The sequence below is a fragment of the Patiria miniata genome, unplaced genomic scaffold, assembly GCF_015706575.1.
Source record: "Patiria miniata isolate m_02_andy unplaced genomic scaffold, ASM1570657v1 HiC_scaffold_24, whole genome shotgun sequence".
NCBI classification, from domain to species: domain Eukaryota; kingdom Metazoa; phylum Echinodermata; class Asteroidea; order Valvatida; family Asterinidae; genus Patiria; species Patiria miniata.
In genome coordinates, this window is record NW_024037063.1 from 1,004,428 (window position 1) to 1,031,922 (window position 27,495).

Consider the following 27,495-nt stretch of genomic DNA (forward strand, 5'->3'; position numbering starts at 1 on the left):
ATGAAAAACATCGCACACTTATATTAAACGTCGCACATAAATGTAAAAGATAACAAACACATATTGAACATCCAACATATATATTGCAAAATATTGAATATTGCAACGTTTGACACGCCATAGGCGGGGGTTACGAGCGAACAAGAAGTATTGACGATTGAGGGCGCAGGTCATGTATGGCAGGGCGCCGAGGCTTGGCTAGTTAAGCGCTAGGGTAGGGGCTCTAGGAAGTTGAGCTGAGTCGGCTACGTTGCGGAAGTAAACTGGAATCGTAAGTAGGTCATGCTCTTTGCCATTCCAGTATATTATCTTAAATAATCCGATTGCATGTTCAAAGTGTTGGGAGAAAATTCATAACACTGGTTTGTGTTTCAGCGACGGTGCTGGTGAGTAAATCCCTTGATTAAACTGATTGATTTGTCGGTGGAACTCGGGATGTTTTCAATCTTGAGGCTTCCTCCTTGTCCAGTTAAGTTGCCAGTGCACTAGTGGTTTGGTTATGTTGCCTGTTGGAGCTTTGGGAAAAGAAGGCTGTTGGGGAAAGAAGGCTGTTGGAGCATTGGGGAAAGAAGGCTGTTGGAGCATTGGGGAAAGAAGGCTGGAGGCTGGAGAGCCCCAGTCATACACTTAATGTAGGACTGATCATGCATCATGCATGGGTCCCCGCTAGCTATTGCACATCTCTTTCAGAACCATGTCATTTGCAATATATTCCTCAAAACGGAGAGAACTGTCTTAAAACCTGGATAATAATAGTTGCTAAACTTTTTCCAGTACTTGAATGATAAATAAAACCAGAGATGTTCACTTCTTACGTATATTTTGGCTGAAACTGAGGAGACCTTTGTTACAAACATGTCAACAAATACGACTGTCTTTTCATTGCCTCATGCATACACATTTTCTTGCTGGCTTAAACATCGCCACCATGCAGTCACTTCAAGATATTTGGATTGTGTCCCCAACCCCACAATACCATCCAGATTGTATACGACTGTTTCATGTCATATTCTGATATATTGATTGTGGTGCCTAGCCCCACGAGTGTGGCCGTCGGTATGCTGCGCTGAACCTTTGGCCACACACCGTGGTACCACGCGCTACTGAGGACGAAGTTTTCATAAAAATTCAGGGCAGTTTCTTACATTCTTAGTTTCTTACTTTCTTATGGTTGTATTCTATGATGTCTCACCTGTCACTTCTGGGATGCTTAGGTCTAATGATGTTCCATTTTCCGAGATATTCTTCAATCTTTCTGGAGCCCATATGCACTCGTGAAACGTCTGGTGGTGGCAGCCATTTTGAATGTGACAAGAGATGACCTCAAGCTGTGACGTCGCGTTTATGCAAATTGCTTGTCGAGCGCGCGAGGGCGCGAGTTGCAAATGCGACGGCTGTTTTCTGTGCCGTAGATCCTGAATAGAAATCGGTGCACGTGGCCCCCTGACGATAAATGCATGGTACAGGAAACAGCCGTCGCATTTGCAACTCGCGCCCTCGCGCGCTCGACAAGCAATTTGCATACACGCGACGTCACAGCTTGAGGTCATCTCTTGTCCCATTCAAAATGGCTGCCATCACCAGACGTTTCACGAGTGCATATGGACTCCAGAAAGATTTAAGAATATCTCGGAAAATGGAACATCATTAGACCTAAGCATCCCAGAAGTGACAGGTGAGACATCATAGAATACAACCATAAGAAAGTAAGAAACTGAGAATGTAAGAAACTGCCCTGAATTTTTATGAAAACTTCGTCCTCAGTAGCGCGCGGTACCACGGTGTGTGGCCAAAGGTTCAGCGCAGCATACCGACGGCCACACTAGTGGGGCTATGTGGTGCCCTGACGTGTGTTGTGATACTTATCTCAACTAATAGCAACATGTAACAGTCGTCTGGTATACATATTCAACATGGAAAACAGTGGCGGTGGAAGCGCACCCGACCATTGCTTAGCGCTGGTAAACAATGCGTGCTACTTAATGCAAAGTACCTTGCGTTGACCTGTGACGTGTTTACACTCGACAGTCATTTTGAGTGTGCTTCAGTGTGAGTTGACAAAAACAGACCTCCAAAAATTATCTGGAAAAACGTGAGTTGTCAGTATTTTACTATTCATCTTTTCATCATTTGGTGCATTATAGGTCTGTACTTCATACTGTATTAGTATAATACTTCAATATTGAATATATTATTAACCTTTTCGTATCTGAAAAAAATTGCCAGTTTTGCTATTGTGAGTTTCCTAGCGTTATGCATAAACATAACGCTAAAGATCATCCTAGCTAGGGTCCCCGCCAAAAACAGTACTTTGTTTTGATTGGGTAGTCGTGTAGTAACTAGTTTACCATTGTTTACGACAAAAATATGTTTTACAAGTTCCTAGCTTGACCTCTAGTTTCTAACTCGAAATCCTGATGAGCTGGAGAAGCTGTTCTCAACATCAACAGGTGTTTATCTAAACATTTCAGACAGGTCGATGCAAATATTACATCGTTCTGTCTACTGTCTACATGATCTAGTTTGATTGTCCTCATACACAGTATTGTGAGAGTCCCAAATTTTCGGACAAGGCGCATACTTGTATTTTTTTTAAAGCAGTATTTCTTCCACGTTTAGTCCTGCATAAATTACTGGAAAGATTCCCATACCTGGCCATCACTTGTCACCCTGTGCATAACGCTAAGGATCATCCTAGCTACCTGTGCACAAACCCTATGGGACTGGTCTGAAAATTTTTAAGTGTTTTCTCAGTAAAAATTCAAAATTTGTCCCTGCTAATTTTGACTTTTTAGGACATATTATCACTTTCTGATGGCTGATAGATCATTTAAGGGAAAAATTACTGATGGCCATGTATGGGACTCTTTCCCAATTACTTCCCAAAAAGAACGTACAATGCGGTATCCTGACGTCCCCTTTTGGGTTTTTTTTGCCAAGAATCTGATTTACGTACCATAATATTTATTCATATATTCAGGTTTGCTTTGTTGGATTTTTGGATCGTTACGCCCCAACTGGACCACAGTCCCAACTTCAAGGCAGAGTGCAGGCGCGGTTCTAGAGCCAATATTTTTTTTTTGGGGGGGGGCTAGCAAGGTGGATCCAGAATTTTTTTCAGGGAGGCGTGCTGAAATGTAGACAGGTTATTTTCTCCGGACACTTAGGCCTCTGAAAATCAATACGTTGGGGGGAGGGGGGGGGGGGGGGAGGGGGGGGGGGGGGGGGGGGGGCTTGTGCCAATATTTTCAGTGGGGAGCGCTGATATAATATCCTACAATCAGGCACACTATAGTAAACTATAAGTGTTAATGCACCCTTCTCATCTAGGGGAGACTGTTCCCTTGTACGTCAAGTTCTTACATTTTGCTAGTGCATTTCTTTTTTTTTATGGAATTTTTTTTGGGGGGGGGGGGGCTAGACACAATTTTGGAGGGGCTAAAGCTCCCCTTAGCCCCCCCCCCCCCCCCCCCCCCCCCCCCCCGTAGAACCGCCACTGGCAGAGTGGACCATTTGCAGCTCTCCAAAAAGTGACCGACCAAAATATTGTTAAAAAGCTCACTTAAGTTTAAAGTTAAAGATAGTAATGACACTAAACTGCCTGTCGGTATGACATAATTCCTTCTGGCAGGCTATCATTTTGAAGAAAACAATACAAGAAGGTCATTTCCAAAGATGTGTAAAGTGACACATTTTTGGAAATATCTGTTAGTAGTTGGTTTGTACTTGGGTGAATCTGTGAAAGGGTATGCACAAGGGTTGACACGATGTACACGCGCGCGCAATTGCTAATATTTCCTTGCTCTAGTGCGTGACATCGCGTAGCTGCAATCGCGAATGAGAACGTGTCCAAGATGCTGATTTCGGGTGCAATTCAAAATATATGACTCGGCAACATTTGACTTGAAACAATTGCAAACATTGCAATTGGTCCACTCTGTCTTTAATTAAGCCGGTGTCATATGAAAATAGGCCTGGTATGAAAATCGGACTCTTTTTCCCTTTAATTGGTTAAACCCTCTCACATGACTGGTTGCTCTCCTAATTATCTATGCATGAGCATGCGCAATACCACCAATGAGTCAGTATTTCATAAAACCTAAATTCATGCTACACCGGGACAGTCCCGAGTTAAGTGTTCCAGTTGGAACACTAAGGGACAGTCCCAACAAGTTGGGACCAATTATCTACATGTAGTTGGGACATAACAGGATTGTCTGGCTCAGCCACAAACCACTTCATGTCATAAGGGATTTAGAGATTACAAGCACTGAATTTTAAACGTTTCAGTTTAGAAGATTCCATGCAGAAGTACCTAGGGCTGGAGGAAATTGGAGTTTTTGAGTTTTCAGAGCTCTTTAGCTACCTCAGAATGTATTACTTCCTGAAGAATCCAAGTAGTACATGTACATGTAAGGGTCTAATTTGCGCAGTAGGCTGTACAAAGTTTGCCACTTACCTGTGCTTTGAATGCCAAAAAACAAAACAAGATTAAGGCCCCCAACAAAAATATTCGGTCTCTGGTCAGACCAAAGTCCTGGAATTGATGCGGGGACGCGGCTTTTTTTTTTTTTTGGCTTTTTTTTTTTTTTCTTCAAGCTTGGATTGTACAGACAAGGTGGGGTACTATTTTGCTACTTGGTGTCCTCATGTACAGTGGTGTCCTCCATAATTTGCCTTGGTGCTCTCGATCATTTGCCTTGGTGCAATTTCCCATTCCTTGGTGGTCTTTGGTAAAAAAAATTGAGGAGGTGCGGCAATAGAGGGCGCTGTTGAAAAAGAAAAAAAAATCGACGCGCGCGCTGACCAGAGACCGACTTATTGTTTTTTTTGGCCTAATGCGGTGTCTAAAAGACAAACTTGCAGTGATAAAAGTAAAAACCATTCAGTCATATAAAATTTATTTCAAATACGGTTTCAGGTATATTATAAGTATGTTTATTTTTAGCATCATATCTAATTGTTTTCATTTCAGTTGCATCCTGCATGGGATAATTTCTTCAAGCCACAAGGATAAATGTCAGATGTCATGTAGATGTGCATCAGGGTTGCATGACAGGTCCGCAAAAAAAAATAAATTCCTGAAGAATCCTAGAGGTACATGTACTTGAACATGGACCAACTGGTATGGGTCTAATTTGCGCAGTTGTACAAAATTTGCCAAATACCAGTACCCGTGCTTTAAATGCCAAAAAAAAAATAAAAAAATTAATTTGGTGTCTTGAAGACAAACTTGCAGTGATAAAAGTAAAAACTATGCAGACATTTATATTTATTTCCCATATAAAGCTTTACGTATCGTATGTATATTTAGCATCAAATCTAATTGTTTTCATTTGAGTTGTATCCTGTATACATGGGATATTTCTTCAAGCCACAAGGATAAATGTCAGATGTCATGTAGATGTAGATGTGCATCAGGGTTGCATGCCAGGGCCGTCAAAAAAAAAAAAAAAAAAAATCCCAGAAACTTCCTGAATATCTAGCCAAGCGAAAGCGTCATGTACTTCAACTTCCTTTGTTGAACTTCACATTGTATACCCGATGTACAGTTAATTTTTCCTGCAAAAATATTATTCATTTTTTTTCCTTGCAGAATTGAACGGCATGTAAATTTGAATGAGGAACACTTCTTCGTGGATGAACCCTGGAAGAGTACAACAGTGATTGTCGTTTGACATTTCAAGCAGTCGGCTGCAGGTATGTATAATTTAGGGAATCAGTGTAGCACTAACAGACCTGGGGCCAATTTCATAGAGCTGCTTAAGCACAAAATTTGCTTAAGCACAAAAACGTCTTGCTTAATAAAATCAGGTTACCGGCCAAAACTCCATGCGATTGTTATGCTAAGTAAACAACCGCTGAATACCAGTCACAAGCAATGTACATCGCATGCAGTTTTGGCCGGTAACCCAATTTTACTAAGCAATGTTTTTTCGTGCTTAAGCAAATTTTGTGCTTAAGCAGCTCTATGAAATTGGGCCTGCTTAATTTCATGGCACTGCTTGCATGTAATAACAGTAAGCAGAAAAGTTGTGCTCAAATAATAGCAGGAAATTGTGCTAATCTTAAGCACTATTTCAAGTTGTGGATTGCCGCTGGGCGAGTAACTCGAATACTCACGAGTAGTTTATGATGTTTTTTTAATCTACTGAGTACTTGTCCTGGCGCGAGTAGAAGCAGGGACTCACGAGTAGCAAATTAGGGTTTAGGGTTCACTGCTTAAAGCTATAGTCCATCATTTGCAGCCATCCGAAAAGTAACTGGCGTAATGATTGTTGAAAAACATACTTGGTTGAAAGATAGTAAGGCGACTAAACTCCCTGTGAAATTATTCTTTCTGGCAAGCTTGTCATTTTGAAGTAATCAACGAAAGAAGGCCTTTCCAACGGTGCGTCTTAAGACGCACTGTAGGAAAATTTAAATTAGTAGTTCGTTTTGTTAGCACTGGCAAGACGCACGCGCGTGGTTGCTATAATTCGTCGGATCAGTGCACGACATGGCATATATAGCTGCAATCGGCTCAGTGAGAACGCGTCTCGGACGCTGAATTCAGGCCCATTTCAAAACATGATTCAGCAACTTTTGATTTGAAATTGAGATCCTAGAATGCTGTTTTTCTCGGAATATACAGCTGAAGCTGAGCTGAAACTTCATCAGGTTAGTTGTTCAGTATCTTTTATTAGATTTTGAACACATCTGTTGCTTCAAACGAACAAAATGCACAAATTACAAATGATGGACTATATCTTTAATACGTCCCGTGCAAATGGGGAATCACTCCCTCTACCTCTCTCTGCCTGGGATTCCATTCGTCCACAAAAAAAATGACCCAAAATGTCGCACAGTAAGGATGTCTCAGTGCTAACGAATGTGGTGTGACTTGCAAGTAAATTGCTCGCAAGTTACTTCACGTCATACTAACGTGTATAAGTCATTTTCCTGCTTTTGTGGGAATTTGGTTAACTACTCACGAGTACTCAACTACATGTACTCGTGAGTAATTTCTTTGCGAGTACTCGAGTAGAAAAATCCACAACTCGCCCAGGCCTAGCATGGATGTACAACAGACGTTGCGAGTGCAGGGACATTTCTATTAAAGTTTTAAAGCAACTTTTTCCTCTGACATGTCTGAGGTAAGTCAGCCGTTTGCTGTGCTTACTGCTTACGATTTCCATGAAATAGACAAAGGCTCTGTAAGCAGAAAATAGAGTAATAGTAGCGGCATGAAATTGGGCCCTGGTCAAGTTGGTTTCCTAATCGTGGTAGCCTGATTTAGTCCATACGTACGCTGGCAATCAGAACGAACTGTGTTTATTTGTCATGTTTGTATAAACAGGAACTGAAAGTGCAGTGGGTTACTCAGAAACTGTTCACGTCATGTGTGCACGTGTGTGGAAATCACTGCCAACTGGTATCAGGAAAAACGTATTGACTGATGTACGTACATGTACCAGAAATCAAAGTGTATATTTTGGTAGTCCACGAAATACACAGTATACCTGTAACAAATGCAGTGTGTGTACACATTACACCAGGATGTACATGAACTGTACTTTGTTGTACATGTTCAAAGAATCTCTAGTTGATTTATCCTGCAGTACTGTTCGCTTGCGACTTGCTAGCTCAAGCAATTTTCACACACGTCTGTATATCCAACGTTATTGGAGTGAAAAATGCAATGTTCTTGACCACAACGAACAACTGGCAATATTCTACGCTTGTTTAACCACTTCGCGCCGGGATTATTTTTGCTGAAAAATTTCGATTTTTGCAAAAGGCAAAATTTTCCATATGTGCAGCCAAACGCCACAAATACTTATTCCCAAGAGTCATTTCAACAGTATTTGTACGATATTTCTTGCCGAAACCTCATATGTTTCAATACTCCGAGGTGTGCACTGGAATGTCCAATACGTCGTGCTCAGCGGCCAATTCAAGATCAACACACGGTCCGCCTCCACAGATTTCACGGACTTTGTGTGTGAGTACAAACACCACCAGGGATTAGCGTGTTTAGACGTCACCCGGAGGCAAGTCGAGGCAATCTTGACGTGTATAAAAACAGCCATTGTGTGTTATCACGTCCTCCGACACGAACTGGTTTTAGTGTGCATGTGTAGCATTTTGAAGGAAAAGGCTCAGATTTTACTTTTAGCAAGACCTTCCTGACAGGACATCCCTGTGTTCATCACATGCACAATGAACAGGTGGAGCAGCCTTCTGCATTGTGGCCACGATGTAAGTTGAAACCCTGCACTGAGGGATTATGGTACTTATGTCCCAGAGCAAGTTCGGACAAGGACCATTAGTCGACTAGTGGCTGATTTGTGACGTACCTTACGCCTGCGCACTAATAGCAATGTGCGAACGTCTCTAGTCAAACGCTGGTCAAAATGTCATCGCAAAACTTCTGGGTCCTGGCTCCCTGCTGTACGTTATGAATGCGCGCGGCTTTTGGTATCCAGCGATGCAACCAGCCCCAGTAGGCTGGTTCCAAATAGTCGACTAGCGTAGTCAACCATCGTCGACTAGACAGAGTTAGGCTAACTTTGGTCGAAAGGCTAACTTTAGTCGAACTATGGTTAACCATTGTTCAACAATAGTTCTTGCGCGAACTTGCCCCCAGCAGCAAGACATTTTCCCACAATTACTTCATACGATTTATTATGACCCTAAGGTATCGGCTTGATATCAATTGTATTTTGTTTTTAAAGAGAATATACATCATTTGCTTTTGCTGTAATTTTCAGAAATGGATGGAATTGGGGGGGTTGGAAATATAAAGCAAATATAGTTACACTGACTTTTTGGAGGTTTTGGGTTCGAAAATGCTATAAAAACCTAGAAAAACGATCATTTTCCTGTAGTCTGGTTCCCTGACTCCATATAAGAAGAAACAGAGCAGTTTACATACATTGGGGAATTGTAAGGTCAGGGAACCAGTCTAGCTGGCTCGTACCCGTTCATAGGTTTGTAATCGATTGCAAACAAGTGCAATGGTCAATTGGGGCCAGTATTTGAAAAAAAGCCAGTTGTTTCCAACGCTGATCGGCCGATCAGCATTGGAAATTGATACAAAAATACCAATTTTCTTTAAATAACAGTATACCAGGTGCCATAATTTTACAGGATGCTTTAGACTGTCATTTACCAACATCCTATTAAGGTATTTCGCAAAAACTTTGTAGTTTTATTTTTCGATGTTTGCAAATGTTGTATATTCCCTTTAAATTCTAGTATATCAGCTAAAGACTATTAATTCCATAGGCATAATATAAGAGTATTTAACCCTAACCTTCCCAAATCCTCCAAAATCATCTTGGCAAAATGAAGGATTTTGCAGGATTGAGGCTACATGCATGGTAGAAATGTGTGGCTGATTTTGGAGGATGCACTGTGTCAAGGTCTTGGGCCAGACCTTGTGTTGCTTATGCTCAGCCGTTCATACATTTAGGCCTAGATTATACTTGAAATCCTCCGCACTGCTCCAGGATGTCACTGGCTCTGCCTCAAACATATTGACAGTGATTGCTGGAGGATTTTGCAGGATTGAGGCAGTGGTCACCCCTCCAAGGGCCACATTCAAGAAATAAGGGAGGATTTTGCAGGATTGAGGCTGTATGCAATTTTTACATGGAGGTACAGGTGGTTGGAGGATTTTGCAGGATCGAGGTTGCATCTTTGCAAAAATGCCTAGGGAGTTACGATTAAGGACTTGCATATCATTGGCATTGAAATGTATTTATATGTTCCCAAAATGATTTGACTGTTACCTTCAAATAGGAATATTCTAAGCCTACAATACATTTGTAGAAGTCACGTACATAATTGTACATTGTACACTTACCTTCTAAACTTCTGTAATTTATCAGACATTTGTAGATGGGCTACAAAGCCCTCAACAATTTTCTCTGGCCCAGCCATGGAATACTTACTCATTTCTCTGTAGTTTGATCATTGTCATCTCTAGAGTCGTCATGACAGTACGGTAACAAACATGTTGGGTTGCCCATGAGTTTGTCAAGATTAGCCTGGTTCCTGTCAGCTGGTAGCATGGAGATCCCAGTTCAATCGACTGAATTGTCCTCCGTAACACTGTGCGTTGGGTCCGAGGCACGTCGCTCATAGTGCGTTGGCACATTCGTGATGATGAACGTCACACTTGTCGCGCTGAGCGTTCCAAGTTTCGAGTGCATTCAGTTGCCTCGCCTTGACCCCTCTGCGAGTTGATCAGGGGTACCTGAGCACGTGTCTGGGAGGGGCCAAAAAAACAGCTGCCGACCACTTCCTCCATACATTAACATCACAGAAAAAGAGAAGCTAGGCCTTTGTACTCACTCATCCTGAAGGGGGAAACTCTTCATTAGACGGAAGCATGGACTCCCTGAAGTCAGCTTCTATAGTAGCTCCCGTGGGACGCGCTGCCCCATACACTCTGCCCTCCTCAGAATCAAACGATCCGCAAAGTTAATTAGGATTTCCTGTTCCACATCCGCGTGAGTGCCTCGCAGCGTTACCCTTGTGCATCAGGGGAACTCTAACAAGGAAAGGAGAAGTCATCAACACCCCCCCCCCCAAGACGTCTTGAGACATGCTGGCCAGACGGAATTCGTCTCGGCGGAGCTTCTACACTAAGAGCTCGCGTCCCAAGGAGCACCACATTGCAACGATGGAACGGGTCAAGCCACCTCGCGCCCCCAAGTACACCCACCGGCGGCAACGCAGCGATGAGACGTGTAACATACAGACCAAAGTGCGCAGCATGACGCTGAATAGCCTGGGCTTTGCCCCGCATGTGCGGCACGGGCACCACCTGCGGAGCTCTCGTAGGCACAAGGTTGGTTCATCAACTGTGCACGCCACCATTTTAAAACCTCACGTGCGTGTACATGTATACTTACTGTATACTTATGTATACATGTAGTAAATGTACCGGATATACTCATTACAAGGTTTGTTTTGTCAGTGTCCATGTTCATATTTGACAAATGTGTACGTCTAGTGTCTTTTATGGTTTACATGTAACTATGTGTCACATGTTTTTCCTCGCAGTTACATGTATAATTAGCTCCGCCAAGGAGGTTATGTCTTTGAACATCAGACTTGGTTAGGCTGTTGGTGAGTTGGTTTGTTTGTTAAAAAGATAACTCAAAAGTTATGGACGGATTTGCATGAACATTTTGTTAGGGTGGTCCTTGGTACAACTACAAATCGATCAGATTTTGGAAGTGATCCGGATCTGGATCTGGATCCAGGAGTTTTTAAAGGATTCTTCACCATTTATGCGAGTATTTCTTTTGGGTGTACTGACAATATGGCGGGGAATTGTTTAGCCTTGGCGGAGGTTTGCGCTCTCTGAGTGCTTTATAGTTTTGAGCTGTATCACTATAAGTGATAACAGAGACAACCTGCGGTAAATGTGGTGTCTGACTCAACATTTTGTTGACGTGGACTCAGACTTGATGAAAAGTTAATTGTTCTCGAGATGAAGTACCGTACTCAAACTTAGACAGTAGACACACAGTTTATGGCAGGGAGTGGTGATACAAGGGCAGAATCCATGATTACAATTTCCAAACCTGGATTAAAAAAAAAATATTGTGATTTTTTTTTCGCTTTAATAAATGAAGTGCAGTTGTTTAAATTGGATCTTACAGTTTCTGACTTGAGGTACATGTACATGTAATGGTATTAATCTTCTATAACAAAATTTAAAGGAAATCCTCAAGATTTAGTGAATCTTCAAAACCTATTGCATGTAAAATTATTTCCAGGGGAGCAAGTGCACAATTTGCTGTTTACTTTTTTCTCTGTTTGCTTAAAGGTAATGTATAACATTTGCAAACATTAAAAAATAAAACTACCAAATTATTATGAAATACCTGTCTTGACTGTAAGTATAAATCGCAGTCTAAAGCATTATGTGAAATAATTGTGCCTGGAATGCTGTCATTTTCAAGAAAAGTGTTGTTTTTTTGTATCATTTTCCAATGATGGCTCGGCAAAACATCGTTGGGAAAAAAAACAGCTTTTTTTCAATTGAACAAATTTAGTTAGACCAAATTTAGTAAGTCAACATTTTGTTTGCAATCGGTAACACACCGGTACCCGTGAATGAGCATAAGCCAGCTACCGGTAGTCTGGTTCCCTAACCTGACTATTTTTGGACGTCTATAAATTGTCCCATTTTGTCTGAATTGTAGGGTCAGGGAACTATACTACAGTACAAGAACAGCATTTTTTTTCTTGATTTTTTGTTCCTGGCATCCATGAACATAAAATTGTAAACAGTTCAGTGGAACAATATACATACAAATAACCCCCAAATCCGTTCATTTATGAAAATTATAGCCAAAAAAAGGGTTGTATATAATTTAAAGCTGCATGTGTAGGCTATTTTACTGTACAGGAACACGTACTGTATGAGAATTTAAATAGAATCATTGCTGTCCGTAAATTTTTCTTCATTCGTCATTCAGAACTGTGTAAACAAGCCTGTGACTTTTATGCAATTTATAATGATGGTTACCATAGTGCTTTGACGTGACTACACTATTTTTAGAAGGAATTTCAACTAAACTTTTACTTTTGTCGCAGCATATGCCAGGCATTGTGAAAACCTGCTAGGATCTGTTCACAATCACCCGGAAACGTACCAAACAAAACATTTCAGGAAAAATCTTGCATGTAGTACTTGACGACTGGACAGGTACAAAGCATCATGTAAATTATTTTTTTTTAACCATTTTATTAGCCATCAATTTTGTGTGTACATGTGTATTTATAATTAAAGGGAATGTACATCATTGGCTTTTGCTGTTATTTTCAGAAATGAACTATTTGAGGGGTTAGTGGTATAATAGATCAAATATTGTTACACTGACATGTTTGAAGTTTTCTGTTCGAAAATGCTAGAAAAACCAAGAAAAACACAAATGGCGGAGTTGTCTGGTTCCCTGACTCCACTAAAGATAAAATGGATGAATTTATAGATGCCGGCAAATTGTAAGGTAAGGGAACCAGTCTAGCTGGCCTGCACCCTTTCATGAACATGTAACCAATAGCAAACAATATTTGGACTGAAAAAATGGTGAATTTGGAGCAGTAGTTAAAAAATAGTTAGATTTTTCCAACGGTGGTCAGCCGACCACCATTGGAAATTTATACAAAATTACCATTTTCATGAAAATGACTTCACACCAGGTGCCATAATTGTACAGGATGCTTTAGACTGTCATTTACCAACATCCTAGTAAGGTATTTTGTAAAAACTTGGTAGTTATATTTTTCAATGTTTGCAAATGTTGTATATTCCCTTTAACAAGATATTTTCCATTGCTACTTCATTTTAAATGTTGTCACATGCCTCAGTTAGACATTAGGCATTGACTATAGGCTGTGCCGAGAATTCTGAAAATACTCAAATATCAACAGAATATCCAAAGAGCTTCTTTATTTTCAAGTCAAATATTTGAAAAATGTGGGCGCCCCGGTCTGATGGAGAGAATGAAAAACGTATTTAAGTGTAGCTTTATTGTTTGTCAAATTTCTGCCACACTTTTGTTGAAATATATACCACTTTTGCGCATGATTTTCTTTTGATGTTCTTTGTATTATTTTTTACAAGCTCTTGGTCAGTTGTTGACAAGTTGCTGGTGCACACAAATCTGATCGGCGGCCAGTTTTTAGGCTGGTGCATGCATTTCAAAATCGAATATAATAGTCAAATATTTCTTTAATACAAGTTGGAATTTTTTTTTAGCATCCTGGTTCAGACTTCAAGTTCCTTTGTTCCTGGAATTGGTGTTTGTAATCGAATGAACACATGCGTGATCCGTTAGAGAAAGTACATGTAGATTTCACTTTGACAAATGTTTGAGCCCCTGCAGTCAAATTCTACACACGTTCCATTGAAACTTCCGGACAGCTGGATCCAGGCATTACGAAACATGGACTTGCGTTAAAAAAAAACAAATACATGTACATGTATACAAGAACATGTACATGTACATAGCATTACGTGTGAAGGAGCACGGATGTGCAATAGTAGTCCACAGAAAGTTGGATACATGTGATAAATCATGATTCATATTTACATGTAAGTAGTTTTCTTTGTGTGAACAGGCACATGTGTACATGTACATGTACTTTTCATGCAGTAATCACAGTAAGAGTTTATATACATGTAGATGACCTGGAAGTTTAAGTGCAAATGGTTGACTGGAGATGAATGCACTATTTTTTTCCTAGGTACTAACACCTTCGCTAGCTTTGTCAGCTTTTTTCTGTAGTTTTTATTCGCTCTGACATTTGATCTCTGAGAGAAACCAACTTTTCAAAAGCTTTTTTTTTTGGGGGGGGGTCACTTGAGTATCTTGCACTGCACGCTTATTAACAACAACAAAATCAGTGTTGCAAAGTAAATTTAGTTGTTAATCCCTGAAGAACACAGTTGATTGACACAGTTCAATTTTGCATGTTTTCATGTCATTTTAAATTACATAAAAAAGTATGATCTACAAAAAAAATTGCAAACTAGATTTCGGGAAGGAAAATATAGGCCTACAATGTATGTATTTGATTTTCATTTGTAAAGACAAAAATATTGGAACAATAACATTACTGTGCCTTTAAAAAACAAATCATAACTTCCTCATAATTTTCACTATAGAACATACCAAGTATGTATAATTTGATTTCATGACTTTGTTTAGGATATATTTTAAGGACTGAACATGTATATGGCAAATTCTTATAACAGTGGCAGTGTGGTGTCACAGGTAGGACGGGGGACCGAGTACGTACCCTATTGAAATAACACAGGAAACTGGTACCCTATTGAGGTACAAATATGTATGTAAAAGGTACATGGGTACCTGTTAAAAGAAACCCAACCCCAAAATTCAAATCCTGGTAATTATCTAAAGAGCTTTAAAGCTATAGTCCATCATTTGTAATTAGTACATTTTGTTCGTTTGAAGCAACAAAAGTGTTCAAAATCTAATGAAGGATACTGAACAACTTACTTGATGAAGTTTCAGCTCAGCTACAGCTTTATATTCCGAGAAAAACAGCATTCTAGGATCTCAATTTAAAATCAAAAGTTGCTAAATCATGTTTCAAATTGTTTTGAATTGCAGCTTTATGCGCTGTCGCGCACTGATCCGACGAATTATAGCAACCGTGCGCGCCTGTGCGTCGTTCCAATGCTTGTGCGCGCTGCGCCGAATAACAAAACGAACAACTAATTTAAATTTTCCTACGGTGCGTCTTAAGAAGCACCGTTGGAAATGCCTTCTTTCGTTGATTTCTTCAAAATGAGAGCTTGCCAGAAAGGATAATTTCACAGGGAGTTTAGTCCCCTTACTATCTTTCAACCAGTATGTTTTTCAACAATAGTTACGCCAGTTACTTTTTTGGATAGCTGCAAATGATGGACTCGGGCTTTAAAGGGAATATACATCATTTGCTTTTGCTGTAAATTTCAGAAATGGATGGAATTGGAGGGTTGGAAATATAAAGCAAATATAGTTACACTGACTTTTAGGAGGTTTGGGTTCGCAAATGCTATAAAAACCAAGAAAAACGATCATTTTCCTGTAGTCTGGTTCCCTGACTCCATATAAGAAGAAACAGACTAGTTTACATACATTGGGGAATTGTAAGGTCAGGGAACCAGTCTAGCTGGCTCGTACCCGTTCATAGGTTTGTAATCGATTGCAAACAAGTGCAATGGTCAATTGGGGCCAGTATTTGAAAAAAAAGCCAGTTGTTTCCAACGCTGATCGGCCGATCAGCGTTGGAAATTGATACAAAAATACCACTTTTCTTGAAAATGACAGTATACCAGGTGCCATAATTTTACAGGATGCTTTAGACTGTCATTTACCAACATCCTATTAAGGTATTTCGCAAAAACTTGGTAGTTTTATTTTTCGATGTTTGCAAATGTTGTATATTCCCTTTAAATACATGTAGCTTTACAGAATACATGTAAACTGCAACTTTTGCAAGCGTCACCTGACACGAGTTAAAATGCACATTAAACATTAAATCTGTTTTTGGTTTTTCATGTGGCCTGGTTTTCATTTTGGAAATTCCCCACAAAATAGCATTCAAAATCTTTCTTTTTCGTTGTCTGTGAAGTTCCTAAATAATTTGTAAAGTTGGTTATGGGTACCCGATTCCATAATCTGGAACTGGTTCCTGACATCAGAGGTCTGGTACCCGGGTCTACGGTTCCGATGCACACCCAAAGTATGAGCCCAGCATTATGAAACAGACCTTACTAAAACCAGCTTTCATTGCTTACGCGGCAGTGGTGCACTGTAATTTTAACTCTTTCAGTGCCCGCGAAATTTGAAAAGTTTAACCCTAAAGTGCCCAACTTCGAGCGTTTTTGTTAATTGTTCAAAATTCTGTAAAAAAAAAAAAAAAAGTAAATAAGTTTTACTCACTAAATTTGTTGTTGCTGCTCTCTGGTATATCCTTGGTATATTGGAAAGTCAATAGTAGTCGCATACATAGTGATACACCCTGAAACACTGTCCTGCACACAGGGGAATTCCGCACTTTTTGCAGAAAATACGAGTGTCAGCGCTGCCCCCAGTGAAACAAATAAAAACAGGTCGTATAACTGAATGAAAATGATATTATTAGAAAGAGCGAGAGCGACCTCGTACATGTACGAGGTTTGGCGATTTTAGGTACGAACATTATTTTGTACATGTACGAGGTTGGCGATTTTGAAATAATATACCTCGTACATGTACGACTTTGGCACTGAAAGAGTTAATATGTGTACATTCTATTTGTTCTCAGAAGGTACAGTGCAATGTAATGATTGCTCATCATATTGTTAACCCAGCCTTTTATGCAAGCCCCCCCCCCCCCAATCAAAAAAATAAATATATAAAACGGTCCCAAATGCGTCATTTCACAATTGATCCATTGGATCTAATTTTAGCCATGCGGTATGGGTGACCTCTCTGGTGTTGAGAGGGTTTTTCCTGCCTAGGTTTGTTCGAAGGACACCCACCGGCATTTATTCATGTGGACAGGATTCTTGCAATTACTCAGCCTAGATTTGAAAATGTCCTACCCACAAACTTGCACTTTCAATTGCAATCATACATTGGATAGTTGAGGGTGTTTGTAACTGCTCTTAGTGTCACTCATCGATGTTTTTGTTTACATGTACATGTAGGTTTCAGGTTTTGTTATTAGGTTGTTTTTTTTTCAGTAATTTATGCATCAGTTCATTCGTACTGAATCTGTCCATTCGCATGTAGGAAGTTGATGTATCCACACGTTGTAAATCAAAAACACGATTGAAACATATTGCACATAAAGGTGAGTGAATAAAAACTACATTCAGACTTGCCTAATACATGTACATGTACGTTGCTTGTTATGTTTTGGCTATTGCAGTATATTAGTCCACATTCTTGTATAAATGTTAGTTGTAAATTGTTTTGTTTCCTTTTTTTCTTGCAAACATGCATGTGCATTGAGACCTACTATTACATTTTGTTCATTGGTGACTCGGCAACGGACCTGAATGGTTCGATTAACATTCTTTTATTCCTATCTCAATGCATATATGCATGTAAATAAGGGACCATTGAATATAAGCTGTGCTTTCTAAATGCATCCCTCTGCAGTATCACAATTACCTAGTATCTAGATTTCTTAACGCATAGGGCCTATTTCTTTGCATCAATTTTGTAAAATTTGCTTAGTAAAATGGTATAATTGTATTTGATTTTCTTTAAATGATCTTGTAATTTTTCGTTGCTTTTTTGATACTGTGGAAAATAAACAAACCTGAACCTGAAGTCCACTGAGCCATCTCATAATTTAAGATTGATGTTCCTGAAGCATAACATTACTCATTCTCATCCAGAGTCCTCCATGTCAGGGACCTGAAATCTCAAAAACGAAGCCAATCTTCTCTAAATATCAATATGTTAAACTTTTTAAACCACTTCGCGTCAGGTTTATTTTTGCCGAAATTTTCAAAAGGCAAATACCGATTTGCAAGAGTGATTTCAGCAGTATTAGTACGATATTTCTTGCCGAATTAAGTCTCATGTTTCAATACTCCGGGGTGTGCACTGGAGCGTAAATTGTACAACAATAGGCTGTGATCAACAGCCCACACAACGGTCAGCACACGGTCTGCCTCCACAGACTACATGGACTTTGTGTGTGTGTGTACAAAAGGCACGAGGGATTAGCATGTTTAGATGTCACCCAGAGGCGAGTCGAGGCAATCTTGATGTCTTAACCCGTCAGCTGTGCCTGTGTACAAAAACAGCCAGTGCGTGTTATCGCCGCCTCCAGCGCGAAGTGGTTAAGTATCTATTGAGTATGCAAAAAAAAATGTTCCCCCTTCACTAAGTTATTCTTTCTTTTGTTTCGGTTGGTATGTTCAGGAGAGTTATCCCCATCGCAGGATGACCGACCGGACTTTCAACCTGTCCCGGGACGATATCACTCACAAGGGCTGGCTGAAGAAACAGGGCGGACCCTTCAAGACATGGCAGCGCCGGTACTTCATCCTCCAGGGCGAGTACTTGCATTACTTCCTGAGGGAGGACGAGCCTCGGCCCCTGGGTACCATACCGCTGCGCAACAACCGGGTGGAGAAGCGGCCAGTGAATCCTGACGATCCGGGAAAGTTTCTTTTTGAGATTCTTCCAGGTGAGGTTTTTCCCCCCGACAAAGATATTCCCGTCCTGTCCTGTATATTCATGTGTAAAAGAACAGACCTGATTGGATAAGTGACTCCTCATAAAACCATACCGGTATGTGAATGATAATTAGTTGTAAAAATTACCTGTGGCCTGGTTAAATGTGTTAGATTATGAAACGTTTGTTGAAACATGATGAAATATGAAGCATTCAGTTAAACATGTCTGGAAAACGTTTTTGTCAAATTTGTAAAAGTACTTAATTCGGTAATAATGACTTCACAAGAGGTGTACTCCTGCGTAGATCCCTGAGGGGCAGAAGCTTTTACCTCAATGATGGCTGCAATGCAAAAGATCTATTTTTCTTTTTGTATATCTTCTCCTTGTCTTGCAAAATTCCCATGTATCTTCATCAGCCCCACTGCCAACTGACATCGTTACTCAAGCTTCACACAGAGTGCACTGGGGCTCCTGGCCAAGATATGTCCCCAGAAATCTGTGGATATTTAAGTTTGACAAATCTGTCTGGCTGCACTGTCAATTGAATTTCCTTTTATACAGTGAATGTCTGTAGAGTCCAATGACATGCAGAACTTCCTCAAGACTATAAAGGGAGATCAAGGATTAAAGTCAGAAACCGTTTTTCATTATTTGTTCTAAAAAAAAAATAAAAAAAATAAAAAAATTATTTGTTAAAATAATTATTTGTTTTAATAAACTTTAAAAAAAAAACACACATAAGGAATAGGTCTAGATTTCAGTATAATGGTTGACTCCAACTCAAGTCCTGGTCACATGTGCTGTATAGATTATAGACCATTATCATGTTGCGGCCATCTTGATTTTTCCCATTCAGATCAACGTAACCAAAGCGAGGCTGGGAGGAAAAATAGTCTGGTTCCTTTTTGCACAAAACAATTATCATTCAGTACATTTATTGGATACAGGGAATATGACTGAAATGGTGGCAGCATGATCAAGGTCTAATGTGCTTGAACTGTGCAATGAGGGAAAAAATGTGCTTGTTTTATGGCCTGTTTATTACAAGTACGTTTAAAACCAGCTAGGGGCCTGGACGCTTATAATGGCCTGAGCCGAAAAAATATTTCGGTCAAAAAGTCCAAACAAGTCACAAATTCACAATGTTCCAACGATTTTGTTGAACAATTTTACCTCATGTTTTGTTAAACACCCCTCTGGCCATGTCTGTGGTATGTGCGCTAGTTGGAGCCTTAAACATCTGCCAATTCACTTCTGCTGGAGTGCATTGGCATGTCAAATGATATGCCCTAAACTACACCAAAAGAGCAATGGTTAAAGGGAAAATACAACATTTGCAAACATCGAAAAATAAAACTACCAAGTTTTTACGAAATACCTTACTAGGATGTTGGTAAATGACAGTCTAAAGCATCCTGTAAAATTATGGCACCTGGTGTGAAGTCATTTTCAAGAAAATTGTATTTTTGTAATACATTTCCAACGGTGGTCGGCTGACCACCGTTGGAAAACTATTTTTCAACTACTGCTCCAACTTTACACTTTTTTCAGTCCAAATTTTGTTTGCTATTGGTTACATGTTCATGAACGGTTGCAGGCCAGCTAGACTGGTTCCCTTACCTTACAATTTTCCGGCATTTATAAATTGATCCATTTTGTCTTTAGTGGAGTCAAGGAACCAGACTACTTGAACATTTTTGTTTTTCTTGGTTTTTCCAGCATTTTCGATCACAAAACTTCAAACGTGTCAGTGGAACAATATTTGATCTATTATACTAACCCCTCAAATAGTTCATTTCTGAAAACTACAGCAAAAGCCAATGATGTACATTCCCTTTAAATGATCTCAATCTTCTTCATTTTGTTATCTCCAGGAGTGGACGGTCCAGCCAAGCTGACCAGCAGCCACGAGACCTTCCTGCTGTGGGGCTGCAGTGTACAAGACGTGGACGAGTGGGTCCAGTCAGTCCGCCGAGCCATCTACAAGCAGAAGGGCGGAGGTAAGGATGTGACTGTCTGCTTAAATGGCCTCTGGAAAGATGCCAACCGATTTGAAAAGGAAACCGAAAAAAAAGGAAAAGGATTTCAGGATTCCAGTCGAGGAATTCTTGTAGGATTATGAAGTGAAGAAAATGAACACATGTGAAACAGCATTTTACTTTTGGTTTCTGTTTTATTGTCTGTTTATATTGGATTTTGTGTTTTGCCAATGTCTTATATAAACACTGTATACTCGGTGTTTTCTTAGTGCTTGCGAGATAAAACTCACAAGTTACTAGGGGTGGGGGGGGGGTCTCAAACCCATGACCTCACAGCTTAAAAGAGATAATATTCACATGGTGCTACCACAGAACTTCCATACTTGTTGGTAAGCTGTTTTAGCTTTATAGGAGACACTTGCCCAACTGAATAATCTACTTGATTTTAACCCTTAATGTCCCCATCCAGTCAAACTCCCAGACGAGGGTTTGTTGGAAGCTGTTGGAGTGAGTACTGCACTAGTAAACTGATCATACTTTACACGGTGTCAGGCATACCACCATAATCAATGTCCTACAGTTTGGGGTGTTGAGTTACTATGAGGTGTTGGACCTTGCAAGAGTGAGGAAGGTTCCTAGTAAATCACTCAAGGGGGGTTTTTAGGGTTAGTGACCAGTGGTAAGTACATGTACATGTATGTCCAATTTTGGTGTGTTTTTTTTTCAGGGATATTTGGCCAGAGTCTCTTGGACACCATCACCAATGAGAGCACGACGAGTACCAAGCAGATCCCGTCCATCGTGGAGCAGTGTGTCGAGCAGCTCAGGGAACGAGGGCTGCAAGAAGAGGGCATCTTCAGGTGAGCTGTTGAGGATACTCGGCAAAAAGAAGCCGAGTTTTGCAAAGCAGAGACACGTACAAAGCAAAAACAGGCTATAGGCCTACCACCCGAGGCAAGGATATTGTGAAGCTGCTAAGCGACTTTGGTTAAAATATTACAGCTGAGATTCACTGAAAAAGGCGTGAAGATCACTTGACATTTTGGCTGGCAACCTGTTTCAGCTGGTGCCCTGTTTAAGCTGGTAATCCGTTTTGGCTGGTAACCTGTCAGCTGAGATTCCCTGAAAAAGTTGTGAAGATTACCTGACATTTTGGCTGGTAACTGTTTCAGCTGGTAACCTGTTTCAGCTAGTAGCCTGTTTTAGTTGGTAATCTGTTTCGGCTGGAAACCTGTGACTCACTGACAAAGCCACGAATATTAGTTGATATTTTGGTTTTTAATCTCTTTTAACTGGTAACCTCTTTCAGCTGGTAACCTCTTTTAGCTGGTAACCACTTTTAGCTGGTAACCGCTGTGAGTTGGAAACCTCTTTTAGCTAGTAACCGTTGTTAGCTGGAAACCTCTTTTAGCTGGTAACCACTGTTAGCTGGGTAACAACTGTCAAAAGTTATTCAAACAGATTGTGACAGAGGCATTCCTTTGTTATTGTTCATCACCTATTACTTGTGATATACCTTGGATGGACTGAACTAAATTCAGTGTTGTTCTAATCTTTGTCCTTTTTGCCTTGTATTGTATGGCAGGCTACCAGGCCGGGTCAGCCTGATCAAGGAGCTTCAGGAGAGGTTTGACTGTGGGGAGAAGCCAGACTTCAGAGCCATGAATACCGACATCCACACCATCGCCTCTTTGTTCAAGCTGTATCTGCGCTTGCTCCCCGAGCCCCTCATCCCCTGGCAGCACTACCAGAGCTTTTATGACGGCATTAAACTCCACCAGGAGCGCGAGGAAGAAGGCAAGAAGGAGCTGATCCAACAGCTAGCCCTCCTCCCCCGAACCAACTACAACCTCCTCAAGTACCTCTGCGAGTTCCTGCACGATGTGCAGAGCTACGAGAGCTACAACCGCATGGGCATGCTCAACCTGGCCACTGTCTTCGGCCCAAACATCTTCCGGCCTCGCCTTGAGAACGCTACCTCTCTGATGGAGACAACTACTATGAGCCAGAAGTTCCTTCACTTGTTGATCCGAGAGCACGATGAAATGTTTCCGCCAAACGATCAGATCTTCCAAACGATGATCAAAACCAAAGGGAAAGACAAACCGCTTCCAACCCCACCTCCAAGGAAAATGGGACGCAATGCAACGTCTTCACCGGAGAGTGTTGACTTGCTGAAAGAACTCCAGGATAAAGTGCAGACTCCTCCTGTCCGACCACCTCGGGAAAAGAAGGACGGAGTCAATCACGAGAGTCTACTGCTTGACTTGGAATCTGACTGGATTAAGGTCTCAGCGAGTCTTGCTTTTACCAAGCGCAGCTACAGCGTAGACGGCGCATTCGGTTTCCAGGACGATACCTCGCAGTCGGATTCCAGCACGCTCGAGTCAAGCAGTGAACACTTGAGTGGCCATTCTGAGGTTAACTCTCAAAACACTTCTCGTGTAGACCTGGATGCGACCATTACGCCAGCATCACCGACCTTGTCTCCGATGAGCAACCTGGACACACTGACAAGCTTTGATCAGCCTTTACCACCCCCTCTCTTACCGAGCTCGAATCAGCCACATACCTCCCCCAAGAGGAATCAGCCACATACCTCCCCCAAGAGGAAATCCGCCTCTCTGGGAGTTGACCTAACGGCAGGGACCCCAGAGAGTGCGCCTCTACACTCTTCTGACTACGTCTCGTCGTCTCCTGTGAAACTTGTGGAGGAGATCGCAGCTCTTAAGACGGAGATGGTGAAATGGAAGATCAAATGTGAGGGACTGGAGATCCAGCTCCAGAATGAGGTGACCAGAATTTGTTTAATACCCTTACCAAATCTGAAACCTAGGTGATCTACCGTAGAGTCTTGGTTTTGGGCTGCCTCTTCCATTCCCCAGCTCCTGTTTCCTTGGACTTTCTTTGAATTCCACTTCTTATGTAGTCTTTCCTTTCATTTTAAAGAAGAACAAACACGAGCAAATGATGTTCTTTATAAATAAAAGCGTAAAATGATGTGATTGTGGAGAGTTTCTTGACTAATGCGCAACCTGTGGCAGTTGATCTAAAAAGAATGTAGGGACATCGTCCCGAACGCTGTAATATACAAATATAACATAGTCAAAGGATGGATAGACGATATTACCTCCCGAGATGAAGCTGAGGAGTACTTGATGCCCTGTGTGTGCTGCCATTTTGTTTGTATATAGCTAGGGCAGTGTTCACGCATGTGCAATAACCCTGTGCGATAGTTCCATGATTGCTTGGTAAATCGCATGCGTAGAAGACTTTCACCTGGGTAAGCCTTGCAATAGTCATCCCCGCATATGTATTTACACTGTTCCCAAATTCTCATGTTGGCGCTTGGTAAATAGCAGAACTAGTGGCTGACATGTTATGGTGAATGGACCAGTGAGAATTCGGCTTTCATTGTGAATATTATGAGGTTATGAAGTAGTCTCCAAATGAACAACCATGAAGCCTTAGCCAGGGGTATTAGTTGATAGATGTCCTGTGACATATTCTTTTAATTTGTATGATTTTTCGCCCCTCTAGGAGACCGCCAAGAAAGCAACGGAGGACAGGAACAAGCAGCTCTTGAAGCAACTGAATGCCTTCATCGCAGAGTACGGCCCCAAGTGACCTGGCTAATCACACTGCCGTCGTCGGTGCGCCTGGTCTCCCCCGAGGTCACCCGTCTCCAACAGGGACAACGTTGCTTACCAACCTGGCGGGTACCAGTTGCTGATGGAACACAAAGCCTGACCGAGTAAAGTGAAAGGAATGCAACATGGCCCCTGCACAGCGACCATCTCATGGCGTGTCATGTTGCGTCCACCTTGGGTTTTTATCAATTACAAACCGACATCGTTTTCTTTTTATCAAGCATTATTTCTCCGAAACCATCCCCAGCATTTTGCTCAAACTGCATGTGTGTGTCTTGCCCACTTAAATGTAAAATAATCTCTGTTGTAATATACTATGTACATCTTTGATTGTTGACGTGTCTTCAGTATTTTAGAACCACTTATGGAATGACGTCAACAAGCTTGATAGAACTCTCACAGCATAGTGTGCGTTGACTACATGTACATGGGATTTTCCTATCACATGCTGGCCGATTTATTTAGGAAGCTGATGGTAAGATTGTACACCCTTTCAGCATATGTAATCAGCATGTAATTTTTTTTTATGCCACTCCATTTAATGGATTGCTCCTGCAGAAAAATTATGCAAGAATTGTTTTTTTAATAAACCACAAAAGAAAAATCTTACTACACTTCACTCTATTTGATCTTCCAATTTTTTTTCTTCTCTTCATTATGTGCTATGCACAAATATTAGATATATATATAGGTTGACACTGTTAGAATTAGGATTGAAATAAAATTTGAAATGAAAATTTTGAAGGAATCTCCCACTCTGAAATAGTCTGGTAATATGCAAATCACGTGTTGTAAATAATATATTGGTGCTGGGGTTTCTCTTATATGCTACTGTGCAAAAGTGTGCCTTGAATCATATATGTGACATATGATCATGTATGTGCGATATTTTTTTTTTCTGGAAGTGTCACGAATTTGAACAAGTCAATTTACAAGATGTATACTTATGTTATGTATACTTGTGCCTTTAGCAATCTAGAGGTACATAATATTTTGTTTGTAGAGTCCAAACGTCTATTTTTATAACTCTATAAAAAAAGGTGTACAAGTATAACTACAATGTAGGTTTGTGTAAAATAGTTAAACATCTAAACATTCTTTACCATTTTGCCCTTTTTTGTAGCAACTCAAATCATGAACTTGCAGAAGTAAAATGTATTTTATTGATTTTTTTTCTACTTTTATGAAGAGAATATGAAAGGCTTGATCCAAGTGTGATTTTTTTTTTTTTTTCAAAAGTGTATGTTTTAATTTTCTTATCAATTTGCATATTTGGTTTGTGATATACCCGTATTGCGTCCATGTGGTGAAATGTATAACGAGCATTTGTATCTAATTTAATCAAAGAGAAAAAGTATTATGGTGCATAACGTATTGTGCCCGGGACCTTATGAGTTTCTTTGTTCTTTGGTTTGTATATATTTTGCTTTTAGGTTCTCCATAGAAGTTTATTTTACTCATTTTTGAACAAGGATGTTAGGTTTTTAATGGCCCTAAGCATGTTTTGTATGAACATTGGCAGGACTTCTCTCACAAAACTTTGCAACATCAAAAAAAAAGAAAATAATTCAGTTACATGTTAAGCTCTACCGACAAAATCAACAGTGAAGTTTACATTGGAAGTTTTCAATACATGTAAATAAAAGTCTCAATTTTGAATATTGTAATTAATGGGTGTATAGTGGAATTGCTTTAATTTCTTTTCTTGTCATTATATCACAGGCTTTAGATGTGTACACATTATATAATGTAAAAATCGTCCATAAATGTATACTTATGGATGATGGAACTTTTCATTTGTCAGTAAAGAATAACACTTATAAGTCGAGACAATCTTATTGTGTGAAATATATTTGACAGGTTTAACCTTAAAGGGGTCATGCTATGCATTTTTTTAAAGATCATATTCTGTGCAACTTTCTCCTCTTCAATGTATGAAAACTATATAAAATCCTTTTTTTTTTGCTAAATTTTATTGAAAAGTGCACTTTAAACATTCAAAACTGTCCATGCTTTTCTGGACAACTGAACAGCTTTTGGTATTTAAATCCCTCGGATTTTTGTGAAAATGTCATTCACCATCATGGGTGGTGGGTTGTGAGTAGGGTGGATTGGAGTCTTGGACTACAGGGTGAGCCCAAAAAAAAAAGCGGAACCCAAACCCAAAAATTATATTTCATATTTAAAAAAGATTTGTAGCACCAAAAATAATGACTGGAAAGCCACTTTCATAAGCTACCATTAGATGAAAAATTACTGAAATTGCTTAATCTGTTCATTTTAACACAATGACCCTAAAACCTCTTTCGTCCAAACATAATAAAGATATTGTGTACTACAGATGTTGACAGTTGTTGAAACAAGTATTGTGTGTCATTTTCTTTGTTGTTAAGAATACACAATAATGGTGTTTTTTTGGGAAGAAACGGGTTTTAGGGTCCTTGCGTTAAGTGGTGATATTCTTTGAACGGATTGAGCAATTTCAGTAATTTTTTTTTCATTATATAAGTAACTTATTAAATTGGCTTTCCAGTCATTGTTATTTTTGGTCCTACATATTTTTTTTTAAATATGAAATATAATTTTTGGGGTTTGGGTTCTGCTTTTTTTGACTCGCCCTGTAGAACCCCATTTTATATGGGTGACTTCTAACTTATTTACTAAAAAAAAACAACTTGATTTCTTTTATATTTGCAGTTTTTGGTTTAACAGTTGATTTTTTGAAAACATGTCATGTTTTTCAGCTGTACAAAATTACAGTATTCTTTATATTACATTATGTGATGAATGTTTGTGTGATTTCTAATGCAAGTCATCCGAATGTAGCTTCTATATACGTCTTGCTTGTTTCATACAACATCATGGTGCTTTGGGAATTAATAAAGAATTCTTTCCAGGAACGTTTTATGAGTGTTCTCAGTTTTGTGAACAGTTGAAACCCGGTAGCGCCCTCTAGTGATTGGTTTCTCTTTTTTTCGGGGGGGGGGGGGGGGAGTCATCAATCTTTGCCTAGTAGTAGTAAATCGACTTACGAATTACTTCGAAAAACAACATAATTTTTTACTTAAAAATCGAAGTGAAACAACAGGCCCAACTTCTGAATGCAAATTCTCGGGCAAGCAATTTGCTTGTTTTTGTGATTTTTGCGGAGCTGGTTTTCAGAGCATT

General features: G+C 40.1%; 1 protein-coding gene across 4 annotated transcripts; it reads left to right on the forward strand.

Moving 5' to 3' along the window:
* The first annotated feature begins 203 nt into the window (after window positions 1-203).
* Window positions 204-27,227, forward strand: LOC119732150 (rho GTPase-activating protein 24-like). 4 transcript variants are annotated; one of them, XM_038205558.1, is made up of 7 exons: window positions 204-271; window positions 5,597-5,700; window positions 18,441-18,708; window positions 20,573-20,698; window positions 21,405-21,537; window positions 22,263-23,469; window positions 24,218-27,227. In XM_038205558.1, the coding sequence occupies exons 3-7, from the start codon at window positions 18,462-18,464 to the stop codon at window positions 24,302-24,304; spliced, it is 1,800 nt and encodes a 599-aa protein (XP_038061486.1). In that variant the 5' UTR covers window positions 204-271; window positions 5,597-5,700; window positions 18,441-18,461; the 3' UTR covers window positions 24,305-27,227. The 4 variants fall into 4 exon arrangements, with proteins under 4 accessions (XP_038061486.1, XP_038061485.1, XP_038061487.1 ...); XM_038205557.1 differs by having other exon boundaries at window positions 223-386; XM_038205559.1 differs by having other exon boundaries at window positions 223-275.
* Window positions 27,228-27,495: the final 268 nt, after the last annotated feature.

Coding starts and splice junctions, on each gene's coding strand:
- LOC119732150 (XM_038205556.1), top strand. CDS start 10,595: ATGCTGGCCAGACGGAATTCGTCTCGGCGGAGCTTCTACACTAAGAGC. Junction 10,841..18,440: donor GGAGCTCTCGTAGGCACAAG/GTTGGTTCATCA, acceptor TGGTATGTTCAG/GAGAGTTATCCCCATCGCAG. Junction 21,538..22,262: donor CAAGAAGAGGGCATCTTCAG/GTGAGCTGTTGA, acceptor ATTGTATGGCAG/GCTACCAGGCCGGGTCAGCC.